The sequence below is a fragment of the Mustela erminea genome, chromosome 19 (genome assembly GCF_009829155.1).
Source record: "Mustela erminea isolate mMusErm1 chromosome 19, mMusErm1.Pri, whole genome shotgun sequence".
Lineage (NCBI taxonomy): Eukaryota > Metazoa > Chordata > Mammalia > Carnivora > Mustelidae > Mustela > Mustela erminea.
Genome location: NC_045632.1, coordinates 15624811 through 15649660, shown reverse-complemented (window position 1 = coordinate 15649660; position 24850 = coordinate 15624811). Strand labels below are relative to the sequence as shown.

At 48.1% G+C, this 24850-nt stretch overlaps 2 protein-coding genes across 7 annotated transcripts in view; both read right to left on the bottom strand.

Moving 5' to 3' along the window:
• FBXO27 (F-box protein 27) overlaps nt 1-15898 on the bottom strand; it is a 35265-nt gene extending 19367 nt beyond the window's left edge. The window contains exons 1-6 of one of the 5 annotated variants that reach the window (XM_032325158.1): nt 15686-15898; nt 15081-15468; nt 14829-14940; nt 14650-14745; nt 10000-10135; nt 9467-9624 (exon numbers count right to left, since the gene is read on the bottom strand). In XM_032325158.1, coding sequence (XP_032181049.1) covers nt 9478-9624; nt 10000-10135; nt 14650-14745; nt 14829-14940; nt 15081-15432 — 843 coding nt within the window. In that variant the 5' untranslated portion in view covers nt 15433-15468; nt 15686-15898 and the 3' untranslated portion in view covers nt 9467-9477. The other 4 variants (XM_032325160.1, XM_032325159.1, XM_032325162.1 and 1 more) reach the window with 4 other exon arrangements.
• The window catches only part of FBXO17 (F-box protein 17), a 98368-nt gene that overhangs the window by 49280 nt on the left and 24238 nt on the right, over nt 1-24850 (bottom strand). The window lies entirely within an intron of this gene.

The following is a 24850-nucleotide window of genomic DNA, read 5'->3' as shown; positions in this document are numbered from 1 at the left end:
GGAACTCAATCCCAGGACCCTGGGATCATGACCTGAGCTGAAGGCAGAGGCTTTAACCCACTGAGCCACCCAGGCGCCCTTGATGGTGTCCTTTGATGCACATCAGTTTTTAACTTGGAGGAAGTCCAGTTTATCTAGCTTTTCCCTTCTGTGGCTTGTGCTTTTGGTGCCATATCTAAGAATCAATTGCCAAATCCAAGGTGAAAAAGATTGTGTCCTATATTTTCTTCTAAGAACTTTATAGTTTTGGCTCTTAGATTTGTCTTTGATCCACTGCAAGTTGATTTTTGTATATGGTGTGAGGTAAGGATTTGATTTCATTCTTTTACAGTCATCCAGTTGTCCCACACCATTTGCTGAAAAAGCAATTCTCTTCCCATTGGATGATATTGATACCCTTGTAGGAAATCAACTGACTGAAGATGAGGTTTTTTTGGACTCTCAATTTTATCCCATTTATCTATATGTCTATCCTTATCACCCTGTTTTGATTACTGTAGCTTTGCACTAAGTCTTGAAAGTGTGAATCCTATAATTTTATTCTTTTTAAAGATTACTTTTGCAATTGGGACCCCCTGCAATTCCATATGAATTCTAGGATAACCCTGTCCATTTCTGCAAAAAAGGGTAGTTGGAATTTTGATAGGGATTATATTGAATCTGTAGATCAGTTTGGAGAGTATTGTCATCTTAACAATATTGTCTTCCAATCAGTGAACCTGGGGTATCTTTCCATTTATTTATGTCTTCTTTAATTTCTGTCTGGAATGTTTGGTAGTTTTCAGTGTACACATCTTTCACTTCCTTGGTTAAACTTATTTCTATGTATTTTATTCATTTTGATGCTATGGTAAATTGAATTATTTTCTTAATTTTCAGATGATCATTGGTAACATATAAAAATTCAAGTGAAGGGACGCCTGGGTGACTCTGTCAGTTAAGCTGCTGCCTTCAGCTCAGGTCACGATCCCAGGGTCCTGGGACCAAGTCCCGCATCGGGCTCCTTGCTCAGTGGGGAGCCTGCTTCTCTCTCTGCCTCTGCCTGCCACTCTGCCTGCTTGTGCACTTGCTCACTCTCTCTCTTTCTGACAAATAATAAAATCTTTTAAAAAAAGAATAAAAGCCATCTGTGGCAAAAAAAAATTTTTTCAAGTGAAAAAAATTTTTTTTAAGATTTTATTTACTTATTTGACAGACAGAGATTACAAGTAGGCAGAGAGGCAGTCAGAGAGAGGAGGAAGCAGGCTCCCTGCTGAGCAGAGAGCCCGATGTGGGGCTCGATCCCAGGACTTTGGGATCATGACCTGAGCTGAAAGCAGAGGCTTTAACCCACTGAGCCACCCAGGCGCCCCTCAAGTGAAATTTTATATTGATCTTGTACCCTGTAACTTTCCTGAATTGAGTTATTAAATCATTAGGTCTAATAGTTTGTGTGTATGTGTGTGTGTGTGTGCGCGCACGCGCACTTTCAAATTCCAAATTATTTAAAAATTCTCCACACTTGATCTTAGCCAAAAAGCCCAAAAGTGATTATCTTTAAATTCTCATTCAAACTTTTCATCCAGAAGGGTTAGATGCAATAAGGGACAAAAGCATTTTCACAGAAAAAGGTTTTTATGGCATCCATCTGGGTTTGCATCTCGGTTGTAGCATTTTTAATTTGGACCTGACAAGATTTTAGTTCTTCTATCACTGCAGTAAGGGATTCTCTAGTGTTTCCTCTGCTTTTTTTCAAGAGAAAAACATTTTTATAGAAGTTAATAAGAAAGACACACCATGGGGCACCTGGGTGGCTCAGCTGGTTAAGCATCTGCCTTCGGCTCAGGTCATGATCTCAGGGTCCTGGGATCGAGCCCCACATCGGGCTCACTGCTCAGCAAGGGGTCTGCTTTTCCCTCTCCTCTGCCTCCTTCTTCCTGCAGCTCTCTTTGCTTGCACTCTGTCAAATTAATAAATAAAATCTTAAGAGAGTGACAGAGAGAAAGACACACCATATCCAGGAATTGGTCAAGATGAAAACCTGAATATTCAACAATTTTCAAATCATTTTATATAACCCCTACCCGTTTTGTCCTGATCATTTATCCAGTAAGCAGCCTGGAGAAGATCAAGCCTGTTCTAAGAACCTGTGGTATTTAGTAATCAAGCAGCCTTCCTGAGGGGCAGGTATCAGGGGAAAGACCACAGAAGTAGAGTCAGACTATGAGTCCTTGTTGTAAACTGCCACTAATTGGGAAAACAGAATACAAGGCAACAGCTGTGCGACATCTGCCCAGACTGATCCAGAGTCCAACGTGTTAGAAGTGCCCAAAGGGGGTCACAGTCCCTGTGATGAGCCCTCCCCCAGCTTGCAGCTCTCGGCAGCAGTCACAAGATAGAACTGCATTGGATGTTAGGATCTACATCAGAAATAGAGAGCTGAGCAGTAGCTTGATTTTAGATGGTTCCATCTGTAAGCAGCCTTTTCCTGTGGGCATTCTTATGTGACCCAGGTGGTCCAGCCAGCGTCCGTACCGCACGCAGTTCAGGGTCCCACAGAGGGCTGTTTTACACCTGCCAACGTCCCAGAGTGAAGCTCTGTTCACTGAGCAGTTTGTGCTGTGAACGAAACAGTCCCCCGCGGACCATATCAGGTTTTGGCTTAGAGTCAGGTCTGGGCAATTCGGAGCTGCAAATGCCCGAATCCAGAAAAGCCAGAGGCTTCTCTTCCGCAGCAGCATAGCTGTGTGGGAGAACCGGAAGATCTGGTTCCAAGTCCAGAGGATGAGAAATGCTTTCCTAAGTCCTTTTTTCCTTATCAGTCTTAGAGCTTAGATGGCCCTGCTCAAAGGGAAGGTACATACTCCTTCAGGAGAGTGAGAAGCCAAGCCACGGACTGGGAAAATAATATTTGTGAAAGACATTTCTGATCAACAACTGCCATCCAAAATATATACAGAATTCTTCAATCTCAATGAGAAAAATGAACAATCTGATTCAAAAATGAACAAGAGAAGATATACAGATGGCAGATAAGTATCTAAGATGCTTGACATCGTATGTCATTGGGGAAATGCAAATTCAAGCAACAACGGGCTACTAATACACACCTATTATTATTATTGGTGCAAAAAAGGTAGTTTGATTAAAGCATGGGGACAGGACCCGTGAGCAAAAAGGGCTTCCAACTACACACCTATCAGAACAGCCCAAACTGAGGGGCACCTAGGTGGCTCAGTGGGTTAAAGCCTCTGCCTTCGGCTCAGGTCATGATCTCAGGGTCCTGGGATCCAGCCCCCTCATCAGGCTCTCTGCTCAGCAGGGAGCCTGCTTCCTCCTCTCTCTCTCTCTGCCTACTTGTGATCTCTGTCAAATAAATGAATATAATCTTAAAAAAAAAAAAAAAAAAAAAAGAACAGCCCAAATCCAGAACACTGACAACGCCACGTGCTGACTAGGGTGTGGAGGAACAGGAACTCCCATTTGTTGCTGGTGGGAATGCACATCAGGGTCCAGCCACTTTGGAAGGTAATCTCTGACAAAATTAAACATGTTCTTACCCTATAATCCTGTTATCAAGCCTCTTGGCATTTACCCCAAAGAGTTGAAAACTTCTGTCCACACACAAAAACTTGCACACGGATATTTTATAGAGGCCTTACTCATAACTCCTTAAACTTGGAAGCAATCAATCAAGGATTCACCTCCTGGTTAAGTAAACTGTGGTCCATCCAGACAATGAAATATTATGTAGGGCTAAAAAGAAATGAGCTATCAGGCCAAGAAAAGACATGGGTGAACCAAAAGCACATTTTTTAAAAAAAGATTTTATTTGTTTGACAGAGTGAGAAATCACAAGTAGGCAGAGAGGCAGGCAGAGTGGGGGGGTGGAGCAGACTCCCTGCTGAGCAGAGAATCCGATGCAGGGCTCCATCCCAGGACCCTGAGATCATGACCTGAGCTGAAGGCAGAGGCCCAACCCGTTGAACCACCCAGGCACCCTCCAAAACTGCATATTACTAAGTGAAAGAAAACAACCTAAAAAAGGCACAGTGCCTCCCTGGCCAAAAGTTTTGTTTTGTTTTGTTTTAAGATTTTTATTTAATTTATTTCTTTGAGAGAGAAAGAGAGTTATCACAAATTGGGGGTAAGGGCAGAGGAAGAAGCAGACTCCCCAATGCACAGGACTCCATGGTAAGTCCCTGGTATCATGACCTAAGCCTAAGCCAGATGCTTAACTGATTGAGCCACCCAGGTGTCCCAAAAACGTCCCAAACGTGTGTGTGTGTGTTGTGTGTGTGTGTGTATTACATGTATACATATACATTGATCACTGGTTTTTTAAATCCTACTTCTTGATGAAATGGCCGCCAAATACAAAGCCATTTTTCAAACTTCCCTTTTCTTTTAGATATAATTGCTGGATAATGTTGTACCACGAATTTCTCCCTTTTTTCCCCCCCTGCCCCTCTCATTGCAAGTTTACTCAGATCCCTAAGAAGTAAAATTAGCACTGGGGCACCGGGCTGGCTCAGTTGGTACAGCACACGACTCTCGATCTCGGGATGGTGAGTTCAAGTCCCATGCTGGATAGCCTACTTAAAAGGGAAGAAAAAGGTAAATTCGGCATCTACAGGGCTAACATGCTGGCTGCTCAGAGATCCCAGCTAGACTAGGTGGGGGTTCTGTGGTCTCCTTGCTGAAGAGATGGGGTCCCCCCCCATCTTTCGAACTCTGGTTTATCTAAAGCTTTGATCCCCCCAGGGAATGGATTTAACCAGCTGTCTTCTCCCTTGGAGGGGAGAGCAAGGCAAACCTTTAAACTTTTTAGTTCAACAAAAGCCCATCTTTGGGGGATGCGGCCCCTTTCTGGCGTAAGGTGGGAGGAGAAACTCCACTACAAACTCAGGTTTATTGTCTTTGATCCCTAACTTTTGGGGGAATGTTTGCGCCTTTCCCTCTCCTGCCTAGAAGGAAAGTGGAAAACACCAAAGGCATCACCAGGCTTAAGAATTTTCCTCACTATAGCTGGCATCTGCCCAAGTCAGCCAGGTCCCCAAGGGTTGGACCTATTGTTTTAATTCCCTAGCTAACTTTTCCCTCTTCCAACAGATAGCACCTGGGCTGTTTCAGACCATGGGTAACGGAACTCCGTGGCCACCAGGCACCAGGGTCTCGTCATCCCTCACCATTCTCCCTTTACCCCAAATCATGTTGTGGCCATATTTGAATCAGGATCCTTCTAGAAGTCCCACCGCTGCCACCACTATGTGGGTTTGTGTGTGTACAATCCTAGGAGTATCTCATGCTCAGATATTTGCTGAAGGACTCATAAAACTCAGGACGTAGTTGTACTCGCCCCTGAGATTTTCTACAGGGGTGCGGTTGTATGCACATCTGGGTCATAAGGGACAAAGATACAGACACTGGAGGGTTATATGCAGGTTCCTTGGGTCCTCCCCCTCCTCGGAGGGGTCCTGCCAAATGCACTCTTGACCCAGCAACAAAAGTGGAGCCCCAGATGTGTGATGCCCAGGGAAGCTCATCAGAGACTCAGGCAGTTGGTCCTAGAGACACCTTCTTTCTGCCTGGCTAGTACCCAAACTCCAGACCCCCAAAAGACAGCCAAGTGTTCAGCACAAACCATACTGTTCACACAAATAGTCTAAGAGCCACGTATCAGTTAGGTAATGGTGGGAACACTTCCAAAATTCGAGTTCCCAGATGCCGTCTAAGGGCCCACCTTGCAAATAGGCCTTTTTTTTTTTTCTCAAGATTTTATTATTTATTTGACAGGTAGAGAAAGACAGTGAGAGAGGGAACACAAGGCGGGGGAGAGGAAGAAGCAGACTTCCCGCTGAGCAGGGAGCCCGACATGGGGCTCGATCCCAGGACCCTGGGATCATGACCTGAGCTAAAGGCAGATGCTTAATGACTGAACCACCCCTAAACAGGCCTTTTTTGTTGGTTTTTTAAAATTTACTTGTTAGAGGGAGAGAACACAAGCAGGGGGAGTGGCAGGCAGAGGGAGAGGGAGAAGCAGGTTCCCTGCTGAACAGGGAGCATGACACGGGGCTCAATCCCAGACCCTGGGATCATGACCTGAGCCGAAGGCAGTCGCTTAACCAATTGAGCCACTCAGGTGCCCCAACAAACAGGCCTTTCTTTCTCTCTCTCCTTCTTCCCTCCCTTCCTTCCTTCTTTGTTTCCTCCCTCCCTCTTTCCCTTTCCTTTCTCCCTTCCTTTTTTCTTTTCCTTTCTTTCTAAGAGAGGTAGGAAGGGGTGGGGGGAGAGAGAGACTCTTCAACAGGCTCCACGCCCAGGGTGGTGCTCGATCTCATGACCCTGAGGTCATGACCTGAGCCGAAATCAAGAGTCAGATGTTTGGGGCGCCTGGGTGGCTCAGTGGGTTAAAGCCTCTGCCTTTCACTCGGATCATGACCCCAGGGTCCTGGGATCGAGCCCCACATCAGTCTCTCTGCTCAGCGGGGAGCCTGCTTCCCTTCCTCTCTCTGCCTGCCTCTCTGCCTGCCTCTCTGCCTACCTGTGATCTCTGTCAAATAAATAAAATTTTTAAAAAAAGAGTCAGATGCTTAGTTGACTGAGCCAACCCAGGGCCTTTTCAACAGGCCTTTATAAGGCAGGGCCACCTAGCTTAGCCCTTTGGGGGCAGTTTGAATTCACGTGACCATCATGATTTGGGTGGTTATATTGTAGTTATGCAGGAAAATGTCCTCAGATGTAGAAAATACCCATGAAAGAATTTTGCAGTGATGCTGGAAATGTACTACATGTTTCAGGGGGGGAAGAGCTTTGTGCCATACCCATACAGTCTCTGCTATGTTTGAGACTGTTTCAAAATAAAAACATATTAAAAAAAATATGGGAGAGGGGAGAATCAATGGGGATGTGGGCTTAGGATGGGCCGTAAGTTGATAAGACTAGTGCTGGGGAATAGAAACATGGTCAGAACACTTGTCTCTCTGCTTCTCTATGTATTTCGAATTCTCCATAACCAAATAAAACAAGTGAAAACCCGTCACCAAAGATGCTTCTGAAATGTGGTTCTTTCTGGAAGAGGAGGGAAATTGCACTGGAGGATACTATGTATTTGTCTTCTATCTCTTCTATACACCAATACAAACCAGAAAACGAGATAAGCAAAAATAAATACAAAATCACCACAACCAGAGATCACCACTGCACTAGCCCTGTAACACTGTAGCTAATATATATATATTTTTTAATTATTTTAAGTAAGCTCCACACCCAACCTGGGGCTTGAACTCATGACCCTGACATCAAGAGTCACATGCTCTACAGACTGAGCCGCCAGGTGCCCCTACAGGTAATATTCTTTTTCTTCTGAATATAAATACATACATATCTATATACACATGCATATCCAGAAGGTCACCCAGGATATAAGTAATCGTATGTACATGTGCATGTATAAAGTGGTATCATCAACTTTGGCGTGCGCGCGCGCACGCGCACACACACACACACACACACACCATATAACATATGCCAAAATTGAGAGGCACCTGGGTGGCTAAGTGGGTTGAAGCCTCTGCCTTCGGCTCAGGTCATGATCCCGGGGTCCTGGGATCTAGCCCCGCATCGGGCTCTGCTCTGTGGGGAGCCTGCTTCCTCCTCTCTCTCTGCCTGCCTCTCTGCCTACTTGTGATCTCTGTCTGCCAAATAAATTAACTTAAAAAAAAAACCTTTAAAAAAATATGCCAAAATTGAATTACATAGCTGCATTTTTTTTAAGGCAGTGGACTGCACCTTTTCCTTCCTAGATGTTTCCCATATTCCTCATATCCAAATTCCCCCAGTTGACCCAAAAATGCCATCTAGAGCCGAACTGTCCAAACCAGTACCCACAAGAGCCCCGCATACTCCATCTGGTCATGACTCTTCTGTTTCAACCTGTCACAACTCCTTTTTTAGGAACCTGGCAAAACATGCCACCTCTGGGTGTGTCTGGCTGCTTCTCTGCCTGTGTTTCCCTTCTACTGCAAGAAAGAGGCCAAAGGCCTGACCCCTTCAATGAGCAGTTCATCCTGGAATACAGCAAAGGCAAGGGCACATTTCAGGGGCATTAGGCTGGTTCCATTGGTAGAGCGTGCGAATCTTGGTCTCAGGGTTGTGAGTTCAAGCCCCACACGGGGAGTAAAGATTACTTTAAAAATCTTTTAAAAAAGAAAAGAAAAGATGACCTAGAACATCTCACTGACCCACCAGCCATGAGTTAGCCATGACCCTGGACTGGTGTGAGGACAGCCTGATCCTGGCTCCCATCTAGAAAGCCACAAATGATGGGCCACCTGGGTGGCTCACTCAGTTAAGCACCTGCCTTCAGCTCAGGTCATGATCCCAGGGTCCTGGGATCGAGCCCCATGTCAGGCTCCCTGCTAGGTAAGGAGTCTGTTTCTCTCTCTGCCCCCTTCCCTCCGTTCATGCTGTTGTCTCTTATTTCTCTAATAAACAATAAAATCTTAAAAAAAAAAAAAAGTCACTAATGTGGTGTACACACACCCACTGTCTGATAATCTTTGTCTGAACTGATGGTTTCTTTAAGGCTTGGGAAATGATACTGTTCGCACTCTTCATTCTTTCTACTAAAACCCTTTCTATTGGGAGTTTCTTCTGTAGCTTCCCCTCATCCACCGGGACAATTTGTTGCTTTCAAACCAAGTAGTAAACAAGACAATAAGGTTATATTTCCTATTTCAAAGATCTGAGGCACTTTTGGCAAAATAATAAATTTATTACGTACGATCGGCACATAGCTGTTGTGGATATATTATTCTCTTGATGTTTGCAGAAAATTTCAAAATAAAATATAGTATTATACAACATACAATCACAGGGGTCCTTGAGGATCTCCACACGTTTCTTGAGCTGGCTGACTTTCAGCTGCGAGACCTGGTCCCAGCCTTGAAGCTGAGGGAGGTTAAGTTCGCCACCCAAGGTGGCTGGAATTTTCCCAGCCGTTAAGGATGAGAGTCTACTTGAGATCAGTGGCCTTCTCTGAAGGGTCAGATAAAGCCCCCTGACAGCAGAAAGGAGAGGAGACAGGGCAGAGGAGACTGGGGCTGAATCAGAGGGCCTCCGGGTAGAGGACTGCCCTGTAACAGCAGCAGGAAGCTCTGAAGAAAGAACTTCCTTCTAGTAATTTCTAGAACCTCAAGAGGGGTCCTGGCAGAACCCTCCAGGAGTACCCAGGATGCCAGGGAGGTACACGTCCTTGGTTAATGAGAAGTCCTGGCCAATGGTTCCCAGTTCTGGAAAGCACCACTCAGGTTGTTGTGCAAGGACAGCCCTCCACTAAGACAGCTGGGCCCGGACGACCACACTGGAGTTGGTCACACGGGCTCCATAGTGACCAGCCCAGAACTGTGTGTCCTGGCCCCAGTGTTCGAAAGACACAAAGCGGACACCCATCTTGATGTTGGAGAACACGTGGGTGACCTGTAGGTAGAAAAGAGATCAGGCGTGTCGTGCCACAGCTGCCTTCTCGAAAGCTGAGCCTGGGGCCTTCTGGCTCAGTGGAATCGCATGGTTCCTCATCCAATTTCCTGTCCCCTGGAGTCTGAGTGGGCGGGTTTTGTTCGTAACCACCAAGTGACTTGAAAACTAAGTCAGAAAAGGCAATGCAGGTTCTGTTGGCTTCTCTGGAACCTTCTTGGTGGAATCCTGAGCCACCAGTAAGTGGAGTCTGTCTGCCCTGAGGTGGCCATGCCATGAGGAAATCCAGGCCAGCCCTCATAGAGAGACCCCACAGCTCTGGGATTAAATGAAGCCACCAGCTGCGGGATGTACACGTACACACGTGCACACCCACACCCACACCCACCAGGCCTTCGGCTCCAGCCATTGTCCGGAAGCAACTACCCAAGAGCCGGGAACCAGAAGCATCCCCAGTGGCGTCATCCTTACAGAAACCCCAAGAAATAACAGAGAACCTCCCCAGGCCAATCACCTCCACCCGGGTCCCTGCCGGAGACTCACCTGAAAGCAGACATTGTTGTTCCACTGTTGGATGGGAACGGGCATAGCGGAGAATTTATCCAGCACAGTCTGGTTGGCATCTAGAAGTTGGACAAGGAGTCGGTACATACAGCCACTGTCGTGTCGGGCTCCCCACCTGTGGGAGGAGGGAGGCCTTGAAGGCTGGACGTGCCCACCTCATCTCTTTGGGTGTCTGCCTGCCTCTCCCCCAGAATGGCCTCCCCATGTATGCAAATCCAGCCCCTGCTGACATTTTAAAATACAACTTTCAGGGGCACCTGGGTGGCTCAGTGTGTTAAGCCTCTGCCTTTGGCTCAGGTCATGAACCCAGGGTCCTGGGATCGAGTCCTGCATCGGGCTCTCGGCTTAGAAGGGAGGCTGCTTTCCCCCCTCTCTGCCCGCCTCTCTGCCTACTTGTGATTTCTCTGTGTGTCAAATAAATAAAATCTTAAAAAAATAAAATAAAATAAAACTTTCATAGCAGTCATTGAAAAGTCATTGAAAAGGACCACAGGAGGGGCATCTGGCCAGCTCAGTCGGTGGAACAGGTGACTCAATCTCAAGATTGTGAGTTTGAGCCCCGTGTGGGATGGAGAGATTTAAAAATAAAATCTCTAAAAAATTAAAAAAAAAATGTGCAATTCTGATGTACAAAACTTGAACTTTTAAACTTTTAAGGAGTTAAAAGTTTAACTCAAGGGTAATGTGCTATAAAAATACACAAATTCAGGGGCGCCTGGGTGGCTCAGTGAGTTAAAGCCTCTGCCTTCGGCTCAGGTCATGATCCCAGGGTACTGGGATTGAGCCCCGAATTGGGCTCTCTGCTCAGCAGGGAGCCTGCTTCCTCCTCTCTGCCTGCCTCTCTACTTGTGATCTCTGTCAAATAAATAAATAAATTCTTCAAAACAATACACAAATTCAGTTTCTTCCTTCAGAGTCGTCACATCATTCTACTTCTTAGAATTAGATGCCTGCTCTACCTCTCCCACACAATTCTGTCCTCATGTAATAGCGACACATTCTTAATTTCTTCTGACTGGTCAAGACTGCCCCTCCAATACTGTGCTCTGCCAACCACATACCAAAATATTCCTATATGAATAGAAATTAAAATTTTTTCCTGTGATCATAAAGATCTAAGTGTTAACATTTTCCCATTGGGATTATTACCCAGTAATGGCTCCCAGACTTGGCTGCAGGTTAGAATCATCTGAAATGTTGAAAAGATATTGTATAGCAAAGAATTTATGGTGCCTGGGTGGCTCTGTTGGTTAAGCGACTGCCTTCGGCTCAGGTCATGTTCCTGTAGTCCCGGGATTGAGTCCCATATCCGGCTCCCTGCTAGACAGGGAGTCGGCTTCTCCCACTGACCTCTCTCCTCATGCTCTCTCTCTCTCTCACTCACTCTCTCAAATGAATAAATAAAAACTTCAAAAAAAAAAAAAGATTGAGATATTCTCTATCTTAAAAAAAAAAAAAAAAAAATCGCCTTGTCCAGAGGTTATGGAAGGTTCTCTCTGGACCCTGGGAATGTTATGGCTGCTGGAAGTTTCTCTGTTCTCCTGGGGACTTTGTATCATGCTGGATAGCCTACCAACGGGATTCCAGTGAGGGCTGGCCATATCCACCCAGATAGTCTCACGGTGGGGGCTGGCCACTCCAGAAAGACCCCACAATGTGGTTTAGGCTATGTCAGGTGGTATCAACTGACCAGGAGTCTGAGATTAACCAGGTGATGAAGCCCCAGCAGAAACTCTGGGCAATGAAGCTCAGGTGCACTTCCCAGGTCGGCGATATTCCGTGTATATTGTCACATGGTTGCTGGGGCAGGATTGCATCCTGACCTCAAGACAGGCGAACCACAAAAGTTCTGTGCTTCCATGCTGCCCTAGCTCTTCTTCCCTGGGCTCATTTTTGATCTGTTACGTTTTTCTTGTAATAAACCGTATTCATGGGGCACCTGGGTGGCTCATGGGTTGAAGCCTCTGCCTTCAGCTTAGGTCATGATCTCAGGGTCCTAAGATCGAGCCCCACATCAAGCTCTCTGCTCAGCAGGGAGCCTGCTTCCCTTCCTCGCTCTCTGCCTGCCTCTCTGCCTACTTGTGATCTCTGTCTGTCAAATAAGTAAATAAAATCTTAAAAAAAAAAAACCCGAAAAACGAAAAGCAAAAAAAATACAAATTTAGTTTCTTCCTTCAGAGAGTCACACCATTCTACTTCTTAGAATTAAGAATTTAATTTAAAATTAAAATTAAGATGGGCGCCTGGGTGGCTCAGTGGGTTGAGCCGCTGCCTTCGGCTCAGGTCATGATCCCGGGGTCCTGGGATCGAGTCCCGCATCGGGCTCTCTGCTCAGCAGGGAGCCTGCTTCCTCCTCTCTCTCTCTCTGCCTGCCTCTATGCCTACTTGTGATCTCTCTCTGTCAAATAAATAAATAAAATCTTTAAAAAAAAAATTAAAATTAAGAATTTAATTTAATCAGAATTTAATTAGAATTAAATCCCATATTATAAAACAAAACAAAACTGCATTCACATGACAGTCCAGTGAGTTCTAGTCGTCTTTCCAGTGAATTACAGAAGGTGAGGGTGGTTTTTCTGAATTCCCCAAACTTGCAGCTCGTGTCAAAGGGAGGATGGTCTTGGGGACTGTGCCCTCTCACTTTGCAGTCAGCTCTAAACTTCTCAGATACTGACCCGGCTCTCTCCCGCAGGTGCTCTGATTTAACTGGGATGGGGTGTGACCTGGGCATTCGGAGTTTTAAATGATCCTGTATCGGGGTGCCTGGGTGGCTCAGTGGGTTAAGCCACTGCCTTCGGCTCAGGTCATGATCTGAGTCCTGGGATGGAGCCCCACATCGGGCTCTCTGCTCAGCGAGGAGCCTGCTTCCTCCTCTCTCTCTGCCTGCCTCTCTGCCTGCTTGTGATCTCTGTCAAATAAGTAAATAAAATCTTAAAAAAAAAATGATTCTGTATAATATGCAGCCACATTTGGGAACCACTGATTGTTACGATCAAAGGGCACACCTCTGGCCAAAACAGCACAAATATGTTACAGTAGTTTGATAACTGACAAATTAAAAACAATTTTATTATAAAACACATGGTCTAATGAGACGGATTTGCAGAGGGTGGGTAAGTTAGGGGGTCTTTAGTTAAAAGTGAATCTGGGGACACCTGGGTGGCTCAGTTGGGTAAGCATCCAACTCCTGATTTCAGGCAAGACATGATCCCAGGGTTGTGGTTATTAAGCCCTACCTCCCGCTCTGTGCTCAGCTGGGAGTCTGCTTGGGATTCTCTCTCCCCCACCATCTGTCTCTCCTTCCTGCCCCCAGCCTCTCTCAAATAAATAAATCAATCTTAAAAAAAAAAAAAAAAAGGGAACTTGGGGGCATCTGCCTGGCTCAGTCAGAAGAACATGCGACTCTTAATCTCAGAGTCATGAGTTCAGGCCCCACGTCGGGCATGGACCCTACTAAAAAACAAAACAAAAGGGCTCCTGGGTGGCTCAGACGGTTAAAGCCTTTGGCTCAGGTCAGGATTCCAGGGTCCAGGGATCCAGCCCCACATCGGGATCTCTGCTCAGCAGGGAGCCTGCTTCCTCCTCTCTCTGCCTGCCTCTCTGCCTACTTGTGATCTTAATCTGTCAAATAAATAAATAAAATCTTTTAAAAAAACCCCAAAAAACAAAAAATGAAAGTGTAAGTGAATTTGGTAAGGCTGCAATTTCAAGCAGTTAACTTTGCCTAACTCGCCCGTAGTCTTTACATCGGGGGGTGGGGGACACACACCATAGTGAGGGGCTTGTTTTTTCTCTAAGACTGGGGACTCTGAGCGAGGGACTGGATAAGGATAAATCATATACATCTCACCAGAGATGTGATGTGTAGCTGGTAATTTTAGAACCAGGGAACACAGCTGCAGAAGATCCGACATTGCCTCCCTTGAAATGATCTGGGTCATGTATCCCGTGTAAAGTCTTCCCGTACACATAACCCTCCTTTCAAGACCATCACTACAGAGCATATGCTCCGCAGAGGAGTCTGAGTCTAATTTCAGGTCTCACCAATTCCTTGCTGTGCCATCAGAGCTAATCTCCTCCCCTTTCTGAACCTCTCCACTGCTGGAAATCTGACACCTTGAAATATACATTCTCAGAGGATGGAGGCTCAGAAAACAAAACAAAAAAACAAAACTCGAAAAAATCCAACTAAACTAGTTCACCCTTATGAAGCGCTGGCTATGTGCTTGACATGTAAACCTATCTTGTAAAGATAGGGAAACTGAGGCACACTGAGACTTGCCCAAAGCCACAAAGCTGCAGAGCCAGGGACTTGGCAAGTCAGGCTCCAGAATGTCAATTTAGCTAACTACCCTACTCTGCATCCTCCTAAAGCAAGGAGCATGTCATGCACAGACAAAACTGAGCTGGGCCAAGTCCTCTGTAACGGGATCCAATCAGGCATCTTGCAATCCAGCTCCATTTGGGGGTGAAAAGAGGGGTTCAGTAGTTAAGTCATTCACATCCCTGAGCTTCATCTCTTTATCTGCAAGGGGCTGTTAAAGGCGGCCCCGGTGAAGTCACCCATGCAACGGTCACAGCGCCTGTGGTCAGTGCTGAGCAAAGGGCTGTTTCTGTCATCATACTCACCAATCAGAGACACAAATCTCAATCTTGCCACTATCTAGCAGCTCTGGCCACAAACCCTCCTCCTCCAGGTCCAACACCTGCTTTTTGCGACACCAGCTAGGAAAGAGGGAGTAAGGTCAATGAGAACAGGCAGGTCTTCCTCACAACGGGCCTGGCCCTTGCGGGGTAGGGGCATTCACCTGAAGGAAGACACGAAGCAGGTCTGCGAGGGGGCGCCGGGCACCGTAGACCTGTTGACCTCCACCACCCAGCCGTCCCCACCGTGCTGCACCATCCATTTCCGGAGGCCTTCTGTTAAATACAAGAGGCTTGTGCCCAAGTTCCTCGCCCGCCCACCCGCCGGCGGCCACCTCCCACCTACTCCGACGAAGCCCCGCCCCCGGCCCCGCCCCTCCCCCGCCGGCCAGACCCCCAGCCCCGCGCTTCCCCACCCTGGCCGCAGGGGTTGCGGATGAGGTTGCGTCCGATCGGGCGGCGCTCGCAGAAGCGGCCCAGGAGGCAGGGGCTGCCGTCGCGGGTAGGGGGCAGGCAGCTGCGGGCGAGCGGCAGCAGGGAGCCGTGGTCCCGGGCCAGGATGAGCAGCCACAGGGCCTGGCCGTCCACCAGGGCGCGCCAGCCCCGGCACACTCGGCGGCAGCACCCCAGCAGCGTGCGCGGAGGCACATGGCTCAGCACCACCAGGAGCAGCTCCGGTGGCAGTTGGCTCAGGTCCAGCGCCTCCTCGGGTTCGGGCTCCGGCGCGGGGACCCGGGCTGGCCGGCCTCGGGAGGCCGAGGCGCCCATGGTCCCCCGCCCAGCCCGCGCCAGGCCCGGCGGTGACTGCGGGAGAGTAAGGTCAAGGAGGCAAGGGCCCGCAGCCTCCGCGGCGCGCGCGCAGCTGCCGCCGGCCCCGCCCCGGCCCCGCCACGCCCCGGTTCCGGCCCCGGGGCCCAAATCCCCAGCCTCCCAACCGGTCCTTCCCAGCAGCGGATCCAGCCAGCCGGGTGCGCCCGGTGCTGCGCGCTCCCGCCGGGGCGGTCCGGCCCCGCAGTCCTACCTTGGCTCAGAGCCAGGGCTCCTCGCCCGCAGACGCTCTCCTGTCCCCCGGCGTCCCCCTCCCCTCCTCCATCCTTTTACGCGCCAGCCCCTCCCATTTTAACAGCCCGCATTCCCACCCCTCACCCCATCCTCTGGTCCGCGAGTGTCCGCGCTCTCATCCCTCGGATCGCCCAGCGGCCCCCACCCCCGGCCCCAGCCAGCCGTCCTGCCCCTTCCGTGTACTCGCCAGAAGTCCCGGGAGAGGGGGGAGGACTATCAAACCGGGCCTGACCGCGCAGACCGGGGAGGGGCGGGGCCGCCGGGATCCGGGGTCGGTCTACACCCGCCCGCGAGACGCCTGGCGAGGAACGACTGCCGTTATTTTGGTCAGGCATCTGGGCGGGAGGCCTCGTATCGCTTCGACTGCAGTTATTTTGGTCAGGCATCTGGGCGGGAGGCCTCAGACCCGTCCAGTCCTTCAAAAAATCCCCATCACCTTTATGATGGGGCAACATTAGCCCCATTTCACAGGAGAAAACAGTTGGGGTAGGCGCCAAATGCGTATCTGCTTGACTCCAAAAACAAGTGCTCTAACCAGAAATAACACTGATCTCCGTTTACAGAGCTTCTTCCTACCGGTGAGGATGGCAACCCATCGAGGCGGGTACCGCTATGTGCCCCCTTCACAGATGAGAAAACGGAGGCCAGCAGCGGCCAAGTGACTGCCCAGGGTCACACAGCTAGTAGGTGACAGAGCTGGGATTTGAACCCAGCCTGGCTGCCTCTCTACTAACTGTATCCAGTGAAAACAAAATGTAAGCCACACATGTAATTATAAATATCAGCAAATAAAACCAGACGTGGATCCTTGTCGGTGCGGAACTTAGATGATGAACAGAAGACATAATAAGCAAATTACAGCGTGTTGGGGAAATTAAAAATAAAAATCTGCCAGCCCCAGGAAAACCTCTCCATAAACAGGAAAGAAGGGAGCAGTTTTATTATTAAAGCGTTAAACCAGAGGACAATGGGTATGGGCCTGATGAACAGGAGACATGACATGTAAATTACATAGTGTTAGAAGGTAATTAAGCTGTGGAGGAAGAGACTAAGAGACTAAGAAGGGGAATAGGGCACAAGCAGTCTGGATGGGAGACCTTAATTCTGAAAGAGTGACTGTTACAGTGGCCTATTTCTTTTCAACACATAGGTTTTCAATATACTCTGGACGTTTTCAAACCTGTCCAAAAGTGGAAAGGTGTAAGGAGTAGCCAGCTCCGGGATTACCCACTTGCTCCCCGCAGAAAACTGGAAGCAAATCTTAGACATTACACCCTTCCCTCTATAATGGAAATTACTTTTTCACGTAATAGGTCAGCTGTAGAAATCTTTTTGATAATGAGGTTATGAAAATTCGTTATGACCCGAGTATATGAGTTCAAAAAAGTTTTTTAAACCTATTTTTTCATTAATTAACTTGATAGAGATCACAAGGAGGCAGAGAGGCAGGCAGAGAGAGCAGGCTCCCCGCCAAGCAGAGATCCCGATGCGGGGCTTGATCCCAGGACCCTGAGATCATGACCTGAGCCAAAGGCAGAGGTTTAACCCACTGAGCCACCCAGGCGCCCCCCAAAAAGTTTTTTTTTTAAGGTTAAAAAATAGCTTAAGAACTTAAAGTAGGAGAAGAAGGCAACACTGACAAGTCAGATTGCTTCCCATTTCTCAATTCTTCTCAGAGGCAATCTCTGTGAACTCTTGGAATGAGGGCTCAAGCTGTACCTGAGAAAAAGAAAAACAGATGGGGTGCCTGGCTGGCTGGGTTGGTGAAGCACAAGACTCTTGACCTCGGGTTTGTGAGTTTGAGTCCCGCCTTGCGTGTAGAGATTACTTAAAAATAAAATCTTAAAAAAACAAGGTGGGGGCGGCTGGGTGGCTCAGTTGATTAAACATCTATTTGCCTTAGGCTTGGGTCTTGATCCCAGGGTCCTGTGATCTTGATCATGATTGTGACCGAGCCCCTGAGGGGAGTCTGCCTCTCTCTCTGCCCCTCCCTCCTGCTCTGCTCTCTCTGGTGCTCTCTCTCTCTCTCTCTCAATCAAATAAATAAATAGAATCGTTAAAACAAACAAACAAATATAAACGGGTTCAAGAAGTGCCTGTTCACTGATGAACAGAATAATGGCTCCAAGGAGTGGGGTGGTGAACCCAGCCCCCCAGGGTCCCTTTGGGAAAGTTATGGGGGCATTTTGCTGCCACGGGAATGGGGGGAGCCAGCACAAGACAATGCCACTCAGCAGAGAACTGTCCCGGATTCCTTCCTTCTCATAATTGGTGTCCTGTGAATTCTGATGTAGGAGGAGGAAAGCCTGTTGATCTGAGCCTGGAACACAGTTCCATTCTGCATATCAATGTAAACTGGGTTAACACGGAATTGTCCAGGGGATGCCAATACTGGGTCAGTCTGAGGACTGCGCTTGGCTTGGTGGGAACTTGACTGGTTATTCTTTGATTCACAAAACCAGAAAATCTCTTCATGTATTGCAGGGCCAGCTGTGTGTTTGATGGGGTGCCCCAGGGACCCCACAGGAAGAGAGGAATAGCCTGGGGCTACATCAAACTCCCCAGGGAGATTAAAAAAAATTGCAGATACTGAATCATCAGGTCCGTCGGTATAACAAGTTCTCAGGGGATTTTGAAAATTAAGTCTCTCCTTTTAATCTCACCTTTATGTGATAGTTAGGGTTATTTTATGAACATTTTAAGAATTATCTGTGGAGGTAGGTTTCATTAGCTAAGTATTTCATTTCAAAAGCATAAAGGCGGCATGAGAAATTATTTGCCATAAATCAGGGAGTTGGCAGGGCGCCTGGATGGCACAGTGGCTTAAGCCTCTGCCTTCGGCTCCCGTCATGATCTCAGGATCCTGGGCTCACTGCTCAGTGGGGAGCCTGCTTCCCCCTCTCTCCCTGCCTGCTGCTCTACCTACTTGTGATCTCTCTCTGTGTCGAATAAATAAATAAAATCTTTTAAAAAAAGAAAAAAGAAAAGCAACTCGCTTTTAAAAAAAATCAGTGAGTTGGCTCTGATGGAGATAGGGTGGGAAGGGGTCCCCTGTGTGTGTGTGGAGGGGGGATACTGGTGCTTCTCTCCACTGGAGGTGTGTTTGGGAGGCTGCGGGGACAACTGCCCAGCCAGTTTACAGAGGTAGAAACTCTGGAACATTGAGGTCTTGGGAGGTAGGCTGTGCGATTAATTCCAAGGGCATCTGAAGGTCACCAGCTTGGTTTCCATGCCCCCGCCTCTCCTGTCCAGAGGCTACTGGGTGTATTTTGATCCCAGGAAAAGAAACTTGACAGCAAATAGGCCCTTTGTATGGAGGGAAGGTCGGAGGGAGCAGGTTAACTAGTAAACCTTGCTCTCAGACGGTTGGGGAGGTATCTAGACAGAGGCCAACTCCCAGAGGCGGTTAGGAATAAAAGCCAGTCCTTTCTTGAAGTATGATGTAGCCCTCCCTCGAATGTCTATTTTCCCTAGGACAGGGGAGAAGCCGGGGTGTCAGTGTAAAACCCTCTAGGCTCTCCCCACAACCCAGCATTCTTGGGGGTCAACCGCTCATCCACTAATGAACAAAAGAGCCACACAACCCACAAACCTTCTCTGCCCACAAGAAGTAATTCCCCCAACTGAAGCCACACTTGGATATAATCAAGACCTTAAGAAAAGTTGGACCAGGGCCAGTTTCCAAGGTTAAACACACCAACAAAATAAGAGGCTTTAAAGAATCAAAAGACACACTGTTGCTGCCCCTCGGAACAATTTGTTACTTAAACTGTAACCCCTGGAGGATTTTACGAGTTGTCAAGCACATTTAGATATGGCCTTAAGAAATACATATACTGGCAACAGGTCTTTGGGGAGAAGGACGATATACGACCGTGAAGCTGGGCAGTTGGGGATGCCCGGCTCGCTCAGGGCAGAAGGCCGCCCCTTCACAGAAGCTGGGCAGCTGGGGATGCCCGGCCCGCCCAGGGCGGAACGCCGCCTGCTTCAGGGAAGCCAGCACCCGGGAACGCCCGGTCAGCTCAGGGTGGAACGAAATCCACCTGCTTCCCTTTTTCGTTTTCGCTCCTTTCTCTTCCCAGAAGTGCCGGTTGTTAGTTAGATGAGTCCTTTGAATGTGCTTGGTTAACTATAAACTTTATCCTCCTCCTCGCCTGCCTGCAAGACGTGACTAACGTTTGACCTTCATCCATCCTTCTGTTGGCTATTGTTTTCCATCTAATAAAAGTGAGACTGTGGAGTTGCTCTTGCTCGTGGCAGCAGTCCTTTTCAACTGTTGTTCCCTGCTTCCAGTCTCTTGCAGCTGACTTGTTTGTGCCTAATTCTTCTCTCGTTGCAGACGGGAAGCGGCAACACACCTAGCAGCTTTTGACAAAAAAAGGGTCAGGCAAGCCAGGGGTGTCGGCGCGCGCGCGCGTGCGTGTGTGTGTGTGTGTGTGTGTGTGGGGGGGGGGGGGGGTTTGAAGGGAGTGGGGAGGGTGAGGAATCGGCCCCTTTCCCCATCTGCAGCCCAGGGTATTGTGGTTTTGCTAACAAGGGGAGAGAGGGGAAGAGAACCTTATCTTTTAGAGATCCATCCTGCAAGTATTTTTGGAAGTAATGCTAGATGTCCGGAGTGCTTTAATAATCCAGTGGGGTCGCCTGGTTGACTTAGTCCGTAGTGTTTGTGACCCTTGGTCTTGGGGTTATGAATTTGAGCCCCACGTTGGGTGTAGAGATTACTGGGAAAAAAAATCTCAAAAAAACCCGAAATAAGATAATTCCTTTGGAAGGGGGGCTGGGCGGAAGTATAGATCTTAAAAAAGATGGACCACAAATCGCACTAACCTCAACCATCAGGGAAAAACAAGTTAAAACCAGTAACACCCACTAGAATGATGAAAATGGAAAACCAGTGTGGGAATGTGGAGCAATGGACTATGGCGGCCTATGGCGGCCTATGGAGACGGGCGGGGGGGGGGGGTGGCTACCATGTTGGAAAATTGTTTGATAGTACCTACTAGAACGGAATGTGTACTAGAACAAAGACAAAAACTGTAGGATTCTGCTCTTATGAGGTACCTAGTATCTAGTAGAATGGTGAGCGCTGGGGGTCGGGGGCTGGGGGGGAATGGGGAGTTATTAATGGGTATGGAGTTTCAGCCTTAAAAGGGTTCTGGAGGTTAGTTGCACAACAATGTAAATGCACTTGACATCAAGGAACTGTATACTGGAAACGGGATAGATGGTAAATTTCACAGGTACCCAGGTGGCTCAGTCCGTTAAGCACCTGCCTTCAGCTCAGGTCATGATCTTGGAGTCTTGGGATCAAGCCCCGCATTGGGCTCCCTATTCAGTGGAGAGCCTGCTTCTCCCTCTGTCCCCTGTTCCTGCTCTCTCTCTCGCTTTTTAAGTTCTTTCTCAAATAAAATAAAAATTTTTCAAAAGATGGCAAATTTGACATTTTACAGAGTTTTTAGAGTTTTTTACATTTAAAAATATTTTTTAGGGTGCCTGGGTGGCTCGGTGGGTTAAGCCGCTGCCTTGGCTCAGGTCATGATCTCAGGGTCCTGGGATTGAGTCCTGCATCGGGCTCTCTGCTCAGCAGGGAGCCTGCTTCCTCCTCTTTTCTCTTACCTGCCTCTCTGCCTACTTGTGATCTCTCTCTGTCAAATAATAAATAAAATCTTTAAAAAATATATATATTTTTTAGGGGCACCTGGGTGGCTCAGTGGGTTAAAGCCTCTGCCTTCAGCTCCGGTCATGATCTCAGGGTCCTGGGATGGAGCCCTGCATGGGGCTCTCTGCTCAGTGGGGAGCCTACTTCTCCTCTCTCTCTCTCTCTCTGCCTACTTGTGATCTCTGTCTGTCAAATAAATAAATTTTTAAAAATATTTTAAAAAATATTTTTTACATTTAAAAATACTAAGATTCCATTTACAAAAGCAATGAAAACCTAGAGGTGGCTCCAGATGAATCCAACAAAAGAAACAAAATGCTTTGTGCAGAAGTATATAAAACTTTATTAAAGGGCATTAAGTACAAGTTACCTAATGACACACAAAAGAACAAAGATTCTCCACATTGCCTCATGGACAAATTCAAAAGCACGTCCTCGGGGTACACATGACCTTGGAGGCTGGTGAGCACAATCTACCATACACAGAACTTAAAATTACATAAAGCAATGCTATATGTATAATCCTTGTGACAGACATGTAGAGGAGATGTGATCGGGAGAGGCGGGTTGGGATTGGAGAAGGGGGAAGGCACACAGAGGAGGATTTGGGTTATCAAAGCTAGCATTTGAAACCCGCCAGTCTTGGCTTCAGGATCCCTCTAGGCTCTATGCCAAGTTCACAGATTCATGGCACCTGCCTCCACCTGAGCCCGGAGCACAAGCCCCTTGCTGAGCCTGACTCCTTCATCCAGTACCCGTCCTGACCAGATGCCCCCGCACAGCAGGTGGGATGTTGGCTCAGGCAAGTTCAAACATCATCCCAGGGAAATCCTGGCAGCCCCTGACCTTACCATCCATACACCAGAGATAGAATCCCCACAAGAGAACCACCTCCCCAGACCCATGGCGTCCACACTAACACCAATTCCCTCTACCAGATCTGGAGGCAGACAGACCCAGCACTGCTGCTCCTGAGCTAGGCAAGTCATCTGTCTTCTGTCAGAAGTAAAAGCAATAGCCCACATTTAATTCAGGAAGAGACCAAGCTTCCATCTCTGACATACACTCCTCTGTCCCATGCAGAACTAGTTAAAATGAACTGTGAACCGATAAGGAAATACCATAGTCAATTCACAAATTTCTACAAGCATTTATTGAGCACGGACTGTTTCCTGGCTAGGTGCTGGGGAACACAGGAGCAAATGCAACAGGCAGAGCATTTACCCTCTTGGAGCTGAAAGCAAATAAATAAAGATGAAAATAAAGTATATAGGAGGTGGTAAGTACTATGGGAAAAGAAAAAAAGAGGAGGCGAATGAGGTTGAAGTTTCAGGCAGGGGCTCTCACAAAGAAGTTGACCCTTGAACTGAGATGTGAAGGGGATAAGGGATTAGATCATATCCGTATCTGGGGGAAGGAGTACTCCTGGAAGGATGAATGGCAAGTGCAAAGGCCCTGTGGCAGGACCAGGGAATAATAAGAAGGCCTATGTGGCTGGAGCCCAGGCAGGAAAGGGGAGAATGGTTGAAAAATGCCCCCAGAGAGGTGATGGGGCAGGCTTTGGGCGTTTTGTCTTTTCCCCTGGTAAGATGGAGAGACAGAGAGCTCTGAGCAGGGGAGATGTGACCTGACTTAGGTGTTCACAGGTGCCCTCTGCTGCTTGTGGGCACAAGAGGCTATAGGTGGCATGGGAGGCAGGATGGTGCCATGATAAAAGTGTCAGGAGAGGGGCGTCTGGGTGGCTCAGTGGGTTAAGCCTCTGCCTTTGGCTCGGGTCATGATCTCAGGGTCCTGGGATCGAGCCCCACATCGGGCTCTCTGCTCGGCAGGGAGCCTGCTTCCTCCTCTCTCTATGCCTGCCTCTCTGCCTACTTGTGATCTCTCTCTCTGTGTCAAATAAATAAAATATTTTTTTTAAAAAAAGTGTCAGGAGAGGCAATTAGACTGGACTGGGGCCCAGGCATGGGAGCAGGGAGAAGTGGATGCTTCTGGATAGCTCTGGAAATGGAACGGACAAGATTTGCCTGAGAATGCGTGTGGGGCACAAGGGCCACACCGAGGATGCATCGGTTCCCCAGGCAAGCATGTGTTTGTGGAGTCCCTGTCTACAGAAATGATCAGAAATGTGGTCACCAAATTCACGGTCCCAGGTGAGGTGTGGCGAGGTACCACCCAAGACTTAGAATAATGGGGGCACCTGGGTGGCTCAGTGGGTTGAAGCCTCTGCCTTTGGCTCAGGTTGTGATCCCAGAGTCCTGGGATGGAGCCCCGGATCGGGCTCTCTGCTCAGCAGGGAGCCTGCTTCCTCCTCTCTCTCTGCCTGCCTTTCTGCCTACTTGTGATCTCTGTCTGTCAAATAAATAAATAAAATCTCAAGGGGCGCCTGGGTGGCTCAGTGGGTTGAAGCCTCTGCCTTTGGCTCAGGTTGTGATCCCGAGATCTTGGGATCGAGTCCCGCATCGGGCTCTCTGCTCAGCAGGGAGCCTGCTTCCTCCTCTCTCTCTGTCTGCCTCTCTGTCTACTTGTGATCTCTCTCTGTCAAATAAATAAATAAAGTCTTTAAAAAAAAAAAGACTTAGAATAATGGGCACAGAAGTACTTGTGCCTCTTCTTACTGCTCAGCCTGTGCCCATGAGGGTCCAAGTTCTGTCTCTTGATGCCCTTCAAGGCCAGGTGTGTCATTGCTGGCTAATCTAATAGCCTTCATCGCGCAAGAGAGGGAACAATCTTCTATTACTCAATCTTCTTGTCTCTGCTCATCTCTAATGCAGTTTGTTTAACTCCGGTGACACTCTGGCTCATGACATTGTTGCATCCTTTGTGCTGCGGTGAACACCTGCTTCTGGTCCCTCTCGCAAAGGTTTTACTGGTTGACGCAGACCCCAAAGGCAATACCTACCCGGCCAATGCAGGAAAACGCGAGTGAGAGTTTTTCTGGCCGTATTGAACGATCCCGTTTGGAATTTCATAGCAGGAATGTAGAACACACCTTTGCACCTGGTCTTCCTTAGGCTCTTTAGGCCATCATGCCTGTTAACCTTGACCGTGCCTTCTGCCTACCAGGACCGGTGAGAATAAGCAAAACACAATGGGGGAACTCAGGTCCGCGGCACACCGCTTAACACGGTCGGGGAGCATCTCGTTGCCCATCGCCTGGAAGGGCCCAGGCTGTGGCAGGCTTGGGGTCTGGGTAGCCCCTGGCCTTCGAAAGCCTCATGTCTTTTTAGGGGGCAGCAGGAGGTACAGGCCATGCAAAACAGTTTCTGTGGTCGAGTAAAAAGATCTTCATAGGTAACAGAGAAAGGAGAGAAGTCCTCTCTGAAGGGACAGAGCCTTATTGTAAAACCAAATTTACTAAATAAATCCTTCCACAAAATACAATTTACTCAATATTTACTAAACATAATTCCCAGACAATAGCCTGCTGTCCAGGAGCAAGAATTTCTGGCCCCTTAAAGGTCATTT